At 41.2% G+C, this 13,971-nt stretch overlaps 1 protein-coding gene across 21 annotated transcripts in view; it reads left to right on the forward strand.

Moving 5' to 3' along the window:
• Positions 1-13,971, forward strand: part of LOC116054316 (potassium channel subfamily T member 1-like) — a 69,066-nt gene that overhangs the window by 2,151 nt on the left and 52,944 nt on the right. For all 21 annotated transcript variants that reach the window (XM_036008874.1, XM_036008878.1, XM_036008894.1 and 18 more), the window contains exons 2-3: positions 2,097-2,187; positions 3,098-3,265. In XM_036008874.1, coding sequence (XP_035864767.1) covers positions 2,097-2,187; positions 3,098-3,265 — 259 coding nt within the window. The remainder of the gene's footprint in view (positions 1-2,096; positions 2,188-3,097; positions 3,266-13,971) is intronic.

Here is a 13,971-nt window from a genome sequence, read left to right on the forward strand (position 1 = left end):
AAGTTGTCCAAATTAATTAATTTCTTTTTGTATAACCATCTAGGGAAACCTATAAGACACTGTCAGATTGTCAGAACGTGCATGATGTTTAGATAATTTTGATGGTCTTTGCATTGTATTCTCAGCCTACAGTAATAGTGACATCTACCTGGGCCTACCATAACACACATTTTTGAAGAATACTGCGTATATTCACAGTCCTTTTTATATATCAGCCTTGATTCTGTTTTTGTTATTCTCACTCTGGATCTTCTTATTTATTTAGAGACTATTTTTACCTCTGTCCTACATGCATTTTCCTCACTCCATCTGCTTTCTTTGGTCTAAATCTGCGGTATTATCTCCATTAAGTGGAGTCTCATACCGGGAGCAATTCCACTTCCTATTGTTGTGGTCACTTTGCTTCATCCATTAAATCACCCCCCAGAGGATGCATTGTCTGTACTTATACAAGACTCATTTTTGCTTTCATGGTGGACTTGCAGTCGTCAGCTCTTTTTATATTTTATCTTGTCATTTGGTTCTTTTTAACCTCTCCTTTCCCCAAAATAAAGGACACATTGAGGGCAATATGTTCTTTACACTTCTTCAGTGACCTCCTTTAATTCCTGTTTTCTTTCCTCTCCTCTTGTCACCAGCACACTAATTTCTCATCTCTCCACTCCCTTTTCTCTTAATGTACTTCTGAGGGTCTGTGCTTTCACTGTTAATTAGGGAGAGCATGTCTCTGGGTGCTATTATCCCGCTCAAGGATGCCCACACCGTACTATCATGACCACACACAAATACAGAGCTTTGTATTACCCACTTACTGTTCCCTCTGTAGAGGCTTTAGAGGGGAAATTAAGCAATCTCCTCAGCATAAACCAATACATCATATGATTGGACATGTTCAAGCTGTCTATTAAAAAAACTGAACATTGATTCACTCAAGTATGTAATGAAGTCCATCATGTTCAGCCAGGCAGAACATGCATTTGTGTACATACATATGTGTGGTAGAAATGTCAAGTGTCCTATTTCTGAAGGTTATTTTCTTCTCCCTGTGTTGCTTCGTAGGCAGAAAATTAATTTAAAACACCACCTTGATAAGGCGATCCCTTCTCACCATGGCGGCAAACAATAAAACCAAGACTCTAGGGGGCCTTCAGTTAACACATAGGTAGATACTAGCTGATTAACCCAACTGAAATGCTACTCTACACTTTATCAGAATATACACTATAAATAATAAAACACCATCCATTGGGCATGTTGGAGTCCATGAACACATTAATATTAAACTCTACAAGTGAAAGTGTGGCGGCAAAGAGCAGCGCATTCCAGAGGTCTTGCTGAACTCTGAGGAGAGTTACCGGCAATTTCCACTGGATGCGTAACGTCTGCGGATCCGCTCCGGAACGGCGGCGGAGTCATTAGGTTTCCATTAAAGTCAATGTGTCTATTTTCACTGACTGCGGAACGGCTGCGTTCCGACTGCGTCCCAGCTCCGGCGGTCCACAGCCCTCCGGAGCAGATACGCAGAGCTTCTATTTTTGCCGGACACCGGAGAGCTCCTCAGCAATTCAGCACACAGCAGATAGTGCGGGACAGGAAGTCGAGCACAGAAACAAAATAAAAATCTGGTTAATTTTCTAAATAAAATACACCGTGCTCACGGCGGATCATATTTCCCTGCACTACACCTTGAAAACACAGCACAGAGTTGTTTCCCCTCTATTCCTCTGGATGGAAACAAACTGTTGTTGGTTTTGTGGTTCTATTCTACGTGAATTTGCGAGATATTGTGGGTCCCCGTGACTACAGCTGTCAGTCATGGCCGCAGCCGTGCTGCAACAAATCCGGACCTAGTGGGTATTGACGGATGGCGGAGCACACAGCCGTTCCGCAGTGGAGCCGGTCCGCAGACGGTCCGCAGATGTTCCGCATCTAGTGGAAATCCGGGGTTAAGCTGCGACACAGACAGCAAATGTAATCATATTGCATTTGTCGCTAAGTCTGAAAGAGGTGATTTTTTTTTAAACTCTCTTCCTATCATCTCCCTCTCTCTGTCCTTTCTCTTTCTCTGTCATTCGTCACTTATTTCCCGCCACAAGAGGCAGCCGTGAGCCCTCCACGCCGATCATCGAGCCCGCCTCGCCGATCATCAAGCCCTCCACGCCGATCATCAAGTTCCCATGGTGACAGGTAATTTCCTGTGACACTGAGTGACATGGAGGGAACACATATACATACATGCACACCACTTTGTAGCCAGTACTGTATGCATTAGACTCACAGAAACACATGCACACATACTGTACTGTAAGGTGTAGGAGGGTTGCTTTTTTCATATTTGTTTCTGCAGTTATTTATTCCTTATAAGTTTCCACTTTCATGGTGGAAAAATGTCAGTTTTTCTTTTTGAATAATTCATGCGATTGTATATGTTCATTTTATTTTGTTTAATAATACATGGCACGCGTGAAATGTGACAGTTGCATCATATCATCTGGTTCAGACTTTTGCATGATTTGTTTTGACTCAGAGAATCAGCTCCACGTTTAGCATTTCTGTCACAAATCATCTGTCAAATCATTTATGTGTTCTTGGCTGTGTTTTACTCTGTAGACCGAACAGCTTAGGAGTTTGGCTAGAATCTTCATTCAAGTGTTTGTAGTACTCAGATGACCCACAATGAAAACATGATCAGTTGCTCTCACTACATCATCCTTAATAAATGCATACCATGTTCAGTATTCATGAAACAGATACATTAGCCTTTTTTCCTGGCTGTGGTTTTCATTTGGACATTTGTTTTGTCTTTGATGAATAAATTGGCATTGGGGGATTTCAGTACAACACATAGTCCCCCTGAACTGAAATGAACATTATACAACCCTGACTGCCTCTAGACTCCCCAGAACATTAAATCATCTCCCCAGTAATGGACTTTTCAATCATTGTCTTATATTCACTGTATACAAACGATCTCAGGCATCTTATTGTTGTTTCTGTTAACTTGGAAAGATTGTGCTGGAATGTCACCATTGTAATGTATCATGCTCTCAAGCTGGCATGTTGATGAGCAGATGCTGCTGTCCTTCTCGTCCCGCAGGTCCTCCAATGAGACCCTTCAGAGAAACAACAGCAGCAACTCTGGCGTTATTCTGGACATCTCGGCTCTCAAGATGGCAGAAGTGGACTCAGAGGTGCCTCCTCTTCCACCTCGCTATCGCTTCAGGGACTTGTTGCTGGGGGACCAGACGTTTCAGAATGATGACAGGTAGCATGAAAAACACTGTTAGTTTATAAATGTAAAGTATTGGTTCCCAAACTGGGGTATGTGTATGTGACGTAAGGGGTACGTGGGGGGGGGGGGAAATCATATGAGAGTGGGCAGGTTGTGGGAACGTAGGGGTATGGAGCTGGAGGTTGAAAGTCTGAAGGGCTACGGGACTGTAAACAGTTTGGGGAAACATTGTATGTGAGAGGCTGCTCAGGGATATTTCTGGTGTTTGTGTGTGAGAGCTGTGCATACACCTAATTTATGTTCAAATCTCCCTGCATACTTGAAACAATGTTTTCACATGTTTATTATTTTCCACACATTCCCGGAGTTACTTTGTGCTCAATGTTGTAGTTTACATTGCTGTACCCACATTCCCTCGAGCTGCCTCATCTACTTCTACCTTGATTACGGTTTTCCTACATTTCCCAGAATGATTTCTCATGACAACCCCCTAGAGATGTGGTGTGTCTGGTATTCTGCTGTATTAGCTGTTGTTTTAATGTGTAGGCGGTGGATAGAGAAATGGAAATAGAAACGGAAGTGAGGTTTTTGTACTTGCACAGATCTTGTGAATAAATTGCACTGTGGACTATTTGTAGTACAGGTTACAAAGAAACATTTTTTTTCAGTCTCTATGAATTTGACCTTGTTTTAATTGTCACATTGGTACAGTTTAGAAAAAGAAATGCAAGGTAGGCTACATTACAAGTAATGTTTATATGGTCTTGTCTGCTTTAGTGAAAGTGTTCAGTGGATTTCTTTTAAGTATAGTCTGTTTAGACTGTATTTTTCTCTTGCTCTGAGCGGAGTATGAGATAGCCTGTTCTTTGGCCCTTGACTGGTGCTACAGTCACTAGGGTTAAATTATTGCTGCGGTTGGAGAGGCAGACCAACAGATGCTGTTTGCTGCCCAAGAGGGGAAGAATTAGCAGAGCATCAGCCACGGCTGAGTACTGCGGAGCTCTCCATGGTGCTGAAATGAACTATAGGATTCAGCAGTCACTTCAATACTAGCTTGCAAAGAGCAAAAGGAGAGCACTGCTTTATAGTTTCCCTGTTGCTTTGTCAGTAACTTTAAATCTAAAGCTAACATGAAAGTGACTACTTGTACTTTATCACTTTCTCAAATCCACTTCATTGTGTTTGTTACAGGGTCTTCTTAGGACTGTGCTGTTAACTGTTGTAGTCCATTAATATTGGCAGCCGCAGCATCAAACCAAATCTGATTTGTACTCAGCCAAGACTGTTGCCTTAAGGACTGAGGTTAGCCAGGTTCTGTTTAAATAAACAACAAAAACAAAGAAACAAAAAAGGGAGTTGTTTTCCCTTACAAACCCGTAGAAATTGTATGTAAGTGTATCAACCTGTGTCTGTATTGTTACACCCTTCTCTTTCCAACCTTACTGGGTGTCTCACTCAGAGAATCAGGGTTACATTACTGAATAAACATTGTATTTTATTGATTGTGTAGCTGGCCCCTCCAGTAACGGTACCGTTCATTTATAATATTATCAGCGGTTGAATCTGACAGATAGCACAATGTGTATGTTATCTCTTGACTCCAGGTTTTTGGTAGCAGCAGCAGCAGCCATGTTTCCAAAATGAGTCGATCACCTTCCAATGGTTTTTGTGTTTTGCAATAAGCTTATTGATCTGCAGCTTGCATGAATGGACAGCAAATATCTCTTCTGAAAAATCCTTTTGAACGAAGAATTTAGTACAAAAGTAAATAAAACATTCGGTTTTGCCACCATGCTCTCTTTCTCTTGCTTACTCTTTTTTTTACTCTGTTCACTCGCCCTCTGCCTCCAAGGCTGTCATTATGTTTTATATCAATGCAAGGCCTTTTGTCTACACTTAACATTCGAAGTAGCGGCCCAGTATTAGATCATTTCCCCCACACATTGGTCTGTGTGCTTTCCAAAGGGATGCAGTGATTTCTTGGTATTCAACTACAGATCTTTATGGCTTTGTTTTTCTAGCTGCATGCCAGTTTTATCAGTAGTGTTGACATAACAAATGGTTTAAAGCCAAAGACAAATAAAGCAACATGCAGTAACATTTATCTAACAGACTATTACACAATGCTTGTAGACCTTGCAATGCTAGAATATGGTAATCGGGCTGCTTGAAACTGTATGTGTAGCCTTATGTTTGCGTGTAAGAGTGTATGTGCATGTTTCATGCAGTAGGTCCCCTGTAAATTGTTTTGCTGATCACTATTCAATTGCAAAGGGTAATAAGGGTTTGTTGCTGGGCTACCAACACATGTATGCCTGTGCGTGTGTGTATGTGCATGCTAGTTCTTGTCACAGGACATACAGTCATTTACAGATTCAGCAATACAAACACAGCTGCCTTTGTTTCTTCAAAGGAAATAACAGCTGTAAACTGCAGCATCTCACACACACACCTCTGCACATTGTGTGTTAGGAAATGGATGAAGATGCAAAAGAAGACAACACCATTATTGATAGTGTTGTAAGATCTGTTCTGTAATTGCTAGTTTCTGAGCTCTGGAGTGGAAACGGAAGCAGAGGATGTCACTGGGCTCTGGTGACGCTCTATTTCCTGGTTGATGATCTTCTGCTGTTTATTTTCTGTGTTGATGCCGTGTCGAGTGTAAAGCCTTAAAACTAATTAACCCCCAGAGGGAGAGTCTGCCCTGATGGCCTTTTGCATCTGTTTCCTTGCATCTTTCTTAATGGGCTATGAGAGTAAAAAGCAGTGGGTGAAAAGACTCAGGCAATGATAACTCACTAAACATATTAACATTCATACCTGCAAACTAGTCGCTTTTCGGCGAAAATCGCCGTTTTGAATGGGAAAATGTTATCCACGTGAATGGTGTAGATCCAAAGAGTTTTTATTTGGGGGGGGGGAGGGTCAGAGACCCGGTGCTAATACGGCACCGGTGCCTTAACGACCGTTCTCTACCGGACCGAATAGCAACGCGGATTTCGGTGCCTTATTTAGGTGCCACTTAAATGCCTACGCTTCTCTCTGATGCTCCGAAAACGGACGTTAGAGGGAACTGAAACATCGCCGCACGGGACGCTAGTCAACACTACACCTGACAGCAGCTAACGTTAGCCTACCGCTAGCTAACAGCTGGAGTAAACACGGTTAAAATGCTGACAGCTAAATGTTGTAAAAGTGTGTTTGTATTTCACTGGAGAGGATTCCAACAGTCTGTAGCTGCCGTTGTCTGAAAAACAACACAGATGTTGCGTTCACTTGAAATTCGCCTTGCCAGCCTCGTGCTGCATTCAAATTTGTTGTATTTGTTGTATTTGTTGTTGTTTTTGTCGTTTAACAGGAATTTACTGGTGAAATAAATTATTGTTATAAGTTATTGTTATTCCATTTTTAATAAATCATTTAATTTTGACCCTGTGGCCTTAGCAATACACAAGCCGTTCTTTAATGTTGCCGACTGTTGTTTTGGGCTCCTTTTTTTTTTTTTTTTTTGTAGATCAACTTTTTATTGTTTTATATATATATAAGTATCGTTTTAGCACCAGGAAAATGTTGTGTTTTCCCTTTATTTTGTTCTGGGGGGGAGGGGAAATGATGTCACCTTTTTCAGCTCTTCTGAGTTTGCAGGTATGAACATTGCTAGAAGGGAATCCCGTCAGGCAGTAACGTGTGTGTGTGTGTGTGTGTGTGTGTGTGTGTGTGTGTGTGTGTGTGTGTGTGTGTCCCTGTCCCTTCTGAGCTATCATTATCTCCCAGGGTTGGGTGTAACAGGGCAGTAATTATGGCTTGGCTGTGTGGGTGCTGAAGAGGAGCAGTCACGCTGAAGTCATGAATCTGACAAGCGATTGGTCTGTGTGCACACACGTGTGTTTGTGTGAGTATTGTCTGTGCAAGTGTTTGTGTATGTGCTCTTGAGTATAGACACACCGGTGTGTGCACCTGTGAGTGGTCTGATTATACATCCGAGTGTGTATGTGGGTTTATTTCTCGGTCTGTCAGCCAGAGGGAGGCCAGCCTCAGTCAACGTCAGAAATAGAAACAAGCCACCGAACCTTCTTTATACATGACGACAGCGTTGAAAACAGAGCAGGAAGAAAATTGAGCAGGAAGAAAATTGGTTCCATCTATCTTTCCTCTGCATGTCTAATCTTGTTTGGGGATTTTCCTCCTCTAATCGAGACAGGATGCTGATGGGAGTAATGTCGACTGAGTGAGGATTGTTAATTGGTCAATGAATCAACTCTTAAACACCTCCTCGTGAGTCAAATAGTGGCACTTGGAATGGTAACCCCGCACTGACGCATGTTCTCTTGTCGAGCAGCTAGAACGAACAGCTAGTCCCAGACACAGATCATTCACTCGTATTGCCGTGAAAATGTATTATCTCTAATATGACAGCATTACAGCAGTGCAAAACAGGCCTTGATTTTAGCTTGGTAATAATCTATTCCTGAGTTGATTTAGATTGATTCTGAAACATTAATAAACCAAAGATTTTGATGTGGAATTTTCTGAATCCACATGTTTTCCCCCTCATAATGTCATGTTTTGATATGAGGAGAGGGTTTGCATCTCCTGGAATTTTCTTATAGATTATTTTTTTTTTCTCCAGACAGATATCACAGAATCAAACTCCAAGTGGAATAAAGAGACAACACTTGTACAGTGATGCTGGCAGCAGCTGTTTGTTTTCACTGATTCTGTGGCAGAAGCAATTGCTGGGATTTCATGCTTGGATGATTTCCATCTGAGTTTAGAAGGCTGATGATATGATGGAGAACAAAAAGGGAGATGCGGAACAGAAAAAACACAAAATCCCAGAGGAAGGGAAGGACTGTGACAGATCCTTAAGGGAGGCAGACAAGTGATGAGTGACACCGATATGAAGATGAGGATAGGTCTAATAGTTCAGTTCAATTCAAATAACTTTATTTGTCCCCGAGGGGCAATTAAGAGGCACGAAGAGCAAGCACACAAAGGACAGTTCACAGACAAGATACTAATATGAACAAATATATAAATAACATTGTCATTGACAAGGTCAATAAAAACAACAATGGAAGGTCACAGAGGACTTAGTGCTCGCAAAATATGTTCACACTGCTGGCCCTCATGCTCAATGCCAAATTCCTGCTCATTTTACACATATGATTAGGGTTGGATATCGTTTGGATTTTTACGATTCCTATGCCGAACCGGTACTTTTAAAACTATTCCGATTCCTAAAACGATTCTTGAAAAACTCAAGAAGTGTAATATGTTTACTAGCGATCACGTGCAGTGAATGGTTAATATGCTTTTACGTCTGTTTTGGTGAACCCAGAGGGAAAATATTGCATTTTAAAAGTAGCCTACATTTACGGTAGCTATCTAACGGTAGACTACAGAGAAAGTGTGATATTTTTACGTACGTTTCGGACCGACAGAGGGAAAATATTTCAGTCAACACATTAAGTGGAACCGAAAAACCGGAAAGAAAGCCCAGCAACGCCTCTACTTTCTGCGAAAGCTGCGGAAAGCACACCTCCCCTCCCCCATCCTGACAACCTTCTACAGAGCTCAGCAGTGCCATCACAGCGTGGTTTGGTAACTGCACTACTGCAGAACGAAAGGCCCTGCAGCGGATTGTGAGGATTGCTGAAAAGATCACTGGGGCCTCTCTTCCCATTGTTAAGGACATAACACACCCGTCCAATGCACTCTTCTCCTTACTGCCCCAGGTAGAAGGTACTGCAGTATAACTGCCCGCACCTCCAGAATGGGGAAGAGCTTCTTCCGTCAAGCAGTCAGACTGTTGAACAACAAAACACGATTAAACATTTTTCACACGGAACTGAAATGCACTCCTGCAGCTTTTTTTTTTTTTTTATGCTGCTGAAACTCTATATATCCTACCTCCATCAGTGTTCTGTTACAAGTCTACTTATGCCCTGTCTTTTGTTGTCTCTTGTCTGTCCTGTCCCTTGTCTGTCTTAAATGCTTTACTTTAAGCAGTGGTGGAGGAAGTACTGAATCTCAGTACTTAAGTAAAAGTACAAATAACCAGAGACATATTTACTTTAGTAAAAGTAGAAGTACCACAATGTAGGGCTGCCACCTCTTAGTCGATTAGTCGACTAATCGGTTGTTTTGGTCTTAGTCGACTAAGATTTCTTTAGTTGATGAGTCATTTTTTATGCTTATTCATGCTTAATTACTCATTTCCAAGAAACTTATGAGCACATTTCTGGTAAACACAAGATTTAAAGTGGTGCTTTTGCAGGATTAATTGTGGAGAAAGTCAGTTTTACAGATGGTTCATTAACTACATTTATATTGTGCTTTTCTAGTCTTAATCACCTCTCAAAGAGCACAGCTCTGTTGATTACATCAAATAATTGATTAATCGACAAAATCATATAAGTGTTAGTCGACTAAGAATTTCTTTAGTCGAGGACAGCCCTACCACAATGGCAATCATACTTAAGTAAAAGTAAAAAGTACCTGATTTTAAATGTACTTTAAGTATTAAAAGTAAAAGTACTTGCATAACGATGTATTCTCTTAATGTCTATATTCTAATAATTTAAAAAAAACAGTAGGCCTATGGGCTGTGGCATTTTAATTAAGTTAGTTTTAGGTTAATTTAATTGTGCTTACCATCTGTGGCCCAGTTTACATTCTGACTTACAATTCCGGTTATCTATCAGGGTGATCTGCATGATTCTCGACTTTGCATTATTTCCCACGGGACAGTGAATGCTGCACACATTTATCTAGTGAGAACACACAGGCTTGGACAACAAGTACGTGGCTTCACAGCTGAGGAAGACCAGGAGTGTTTTTAAGATAGATATATGGGTTGTATATTAACCCTATGTGAACGGATGCTTCACATATGACCAAGCAGAGTATCGGGAGCAGCAGCAGTAACAGGAGCAGCGGTAGTACTGGGAGCGGTACGCGCCTGGCCAATAAATGCTATTGAAGGGCGGGTCTTGACGTGGCGGTGCAGGAGCCGCTGCTGAAGGCTTCCCTGCGGACTGCAAACGTGTGACGGTCAGGAAGACGTTTTGGCAAGCGGAAAAACTGATCAGAAAATGTAACGGAACGTTGTAGAAATGTAGTGGAGTAGAAAGTATAGATAATTGCTGCAAAATGTGACAAAGTAAAAGTCTAAAGTATGCACTATTGATTCTACTTCTAGTACAGATACGTGAAAAATGTACTTAAGTACAGTAACAAAGTATTTGTACTTAGTTACATTCCACCACTGACTTTAAGTAGTAATTGCACTTTATGTAAAGTATATAATGTGTGCGCACTAAATGTAGCTTGTCTCGATTGTCGCTTGTATATAATGTTGTTTTTATATAATGTCGTTTTCATATATTTTAAATGTGTAACACCACTTGATCCATGGTGAAACGTTGTTTCGTTTCACTATATACAGTGTATATGGTTGAAATGACAATAAAACCCACTTGACTTGATTTGACTTGAAATGAGGAACCAAAATTTGCGTTCTAATCTGGTCCGATTCCTACCGGTTGTGTAGGAACCGGTTCCATAGTGGAACTGGGTTTCGGTACCCAACCCTTTATATGATAATAGTTTAGTTTTTATAACACTGTATATGTGTGGTCTCTGTTTATACCGGTATCATAAATATACTGTAAAGACTTAGCCTCATGTGTTTCTTGGTAGAGTATCATGGTAGTGAACTTTATATTATCATTACACAAATTTCTGAAAATAATGATTCCAAACAAGATGTACTAAGAAAATGTTTTTTTATTATTATTACATACAAAGAGCTTGTAACGCATAACGGTGGAACAGTTGCTTTAGTTGCTCAATTCATTTGATAGTTTGATTTTTGTATACATACAAAATGCTATATTGTGCTACATTTTAATACCGTAGAAATATAATGTTGTGATAATAATTTCACACGTCGCCCAGTCCTTATTTATAATACTGTATGTTAATTCCAGTGTTGGCTCATGGAAGCATCTCCTTTAACAAGTGAGATGCTATTTTACTTTCTCTTTATTGTTGTGTCTGGTACTCCTCCATAATGGGAATGGTTCAGACAAAGTTGCTTTGAGCACTGAAATTATGGTACCTGTGTCAGGCGAAGGTTAACCTGTGGTCAAGATGATGCACAGTGATGATGGACTTTGGATTTCAAATTGCATGGAACAACATCTCAGGTAAAAGCAGAAAATCAACTTGGACATTATGAGACATATGGTCACGAGCTGTGACCCTCCAGTTTCCCAATGTTATCGCACTAAAAACTCACATACTTGAAAGGCTGATAGGTGTTACTGGTGACACACACAGTTCCACTTAGCAGCTAGGACTCGCAATTTAGACCATAGGTGGCATTAGTCACCACCATCAGCACAGAGTGGGTGGGCGACACTTGATGGCCGCTAAACTTGTTCTCATCAGCAGCACAGTGGCTGCGTGTCTCTGGCACGTCGTTATCACTGTGAAGCAGAGGCCCCAAACATGTCCACATTCTGTCTGTTTTGTCCCATTGTATGGGGGTAAGTTTCTCTAAGGATTTGTGCAGCCAGTGAGCCGGATCTGGAATTTGAACAAGTAAACAGTGAAAGTGCGGGTGAGCCGAGGCATTGCATTCCTGAATAGCTCAATTTGGACAATTTCCACTCCAATTGATTTTCCCTTAACACAGTGGAGGTATTAGTGAAAGTAGCAAGGCGTTCTTAAGCTGAAAAGAAATGAGCGTGCATCTCTACTAAAGTGTTCATATGAAACCACATTACAGTGGCTAAGCGCAGAGTCTCAGAGGAATAGCTCAAATGGGATGGACAATTAAAGGTAGGATGCAAAGAGAGAATTATGGGAGGGGTGCTCAGGGAAAAATAACATGTCTTTCAAGATTTTGTTTCTCATCTGGGCCATAGCACCATTGTGCCTGGAAATGGATGGCGCATTTGCCGTTTAGCCCTCATGCTTGGTGTTGCCAACTTAATTAGCATCAGTAGAGTTGGCTTGTCAGACTTCAATAGGCAGCTGTGATGATGGAGGCATTTGGATGAGGTTGTCAGCCCCGTAGAGCGGGGTTCCAGCGCCGTGAGTGATTGCTGAGAACTACAGCATCACATAGAGGATTATTCAGGAGTCACACAACACATTTTCTTCTTTTTTTTTCCTTTTTTATTTATTTAAATGTAACACTGAAATTCATTAGCCTAATAGACCTTCTTGTCAACACAAGATTGAGGTAAATGAAAAAAACAAACACTGAATGTGATCTAAGTGAGCAGATCTGATTATCTCACCCTGCCTTTTGGGGACATTGTGAGTAAGTAGGCCATTATTCAAACCATCCAGGTAGCAGGATCAATACAGGGCTGTGATTTATAACTGAAGAAGAGATTAAACGCTGTTGCTACTATTACATTATGACATTTTGCAGCTTTTAAATGTGCATCTATATGAGCTGGCAAATAAAAGCTGATTTTATGCAAATGAGGATGACGCCACCACTGTTTCTGGTGCAGCTTCTAATGGGAGAGGTTGTTTTATTCATGAAACTGTTGAACCTGGCCTGTTTGTTTTGGCATAATTAAAGTCTAAGAACTAATCTAAGAACTTTCAAAGGAAAATGGTAATTGTGTCCTAAAACCCCAAACAGTCATATTCAGTAGTTTGTTTGGAGGCACAGTATGAGTAAATGCTGCACATGTTTCTGTACAAGCTGAAGTAGTATTTCTTCACGCTTTAAAAGGGGCACTCATCTTTTCAGGGCACATATAAGAGATTGAAAGAAATGATTTAATGGCCCCACAGGCAATTTAAAGACGGTTGCATTTTTCTTTTAATGGATGAACCATTGGCACTGGCAACCCCACTTTACAAAAGTGAACATTCCCTGAGACATCTTTATTTTTGGCAGAGAACATAAGGTTGTGACCAGTAAATGGGCAGTTAACTTTTTGCACGAAACAGCCTTAGGCAAAACAGCAGTTGAGTCGACAAGCAAAAGCATCCCTGTGTGTGCGTGCAGTGCTCGAGTGCGTGTGTACACTACTGTGTAGGCCTGCCAGTGGCATTGGCTAGACTTCCTCCTTCTCTCTGGCTATGCTGTGCACAGGCAGACAGCTCGCCCACAGCAGTGCCAGCTCACTGCCTTAATATGTTTTGACAGAGGAAGCATCATTACAGCTCTCAACGCCCATCTGCAGCATGAAGCTGATGGGTTCCCAATGATGATGCAGCTTTAGAGGGAGACCTGATTACTACTCACCAAGACTTTCCTAAAATATCTGGCCCATCAATGCTTTGGTGTGTTCTCACAGACAGAATGTAGCTCCCAAATTAAAGTCACAAAAAAAGGAAATGTACCACTTTCATGTGTTCTCTGTATCAAACCTATCCAATAATATGATCACATATTTTAGAGCAATGCCCTCAACTGCATTTTTCTGCATCAGTACTACTTTAAATGTGACAGCAGTGGCACTTTGTTACAGCCAGCCCTCTTATCAGCTCTGTACCAAAAACTTAGTTTTCTTTTTTTCCCTGTTCTCTTTTTTGATCTCAGTGGCTCATCTTGCAGAATCTGGAATTCGCTCAAATTTATGTGCCAAGCATTTCAGAGTGGAATGCTCCACCAGTTCTCAGCTAAGCTTCTCTGCAGCTCTCTTTCCGTGCATTATATCCCTGAATTTTGCTGCCCTCTCAAAATCGAGCCTGGATTTATT

The sequence above is a fragment of the Sander lucioperca genome, chromosome 2 (assembly GCF_008315115.2).
Source record: "Sander lucioperca isolate FBNREF2018 chromosome 2, SLUC_FBN_1.2, whole genome shotgun sequence".
NCBI lineage: Eukaryota > Metazoa > Chordata > Actinopteri > Perciformes > Percidae > Sander > Sander lucioperca.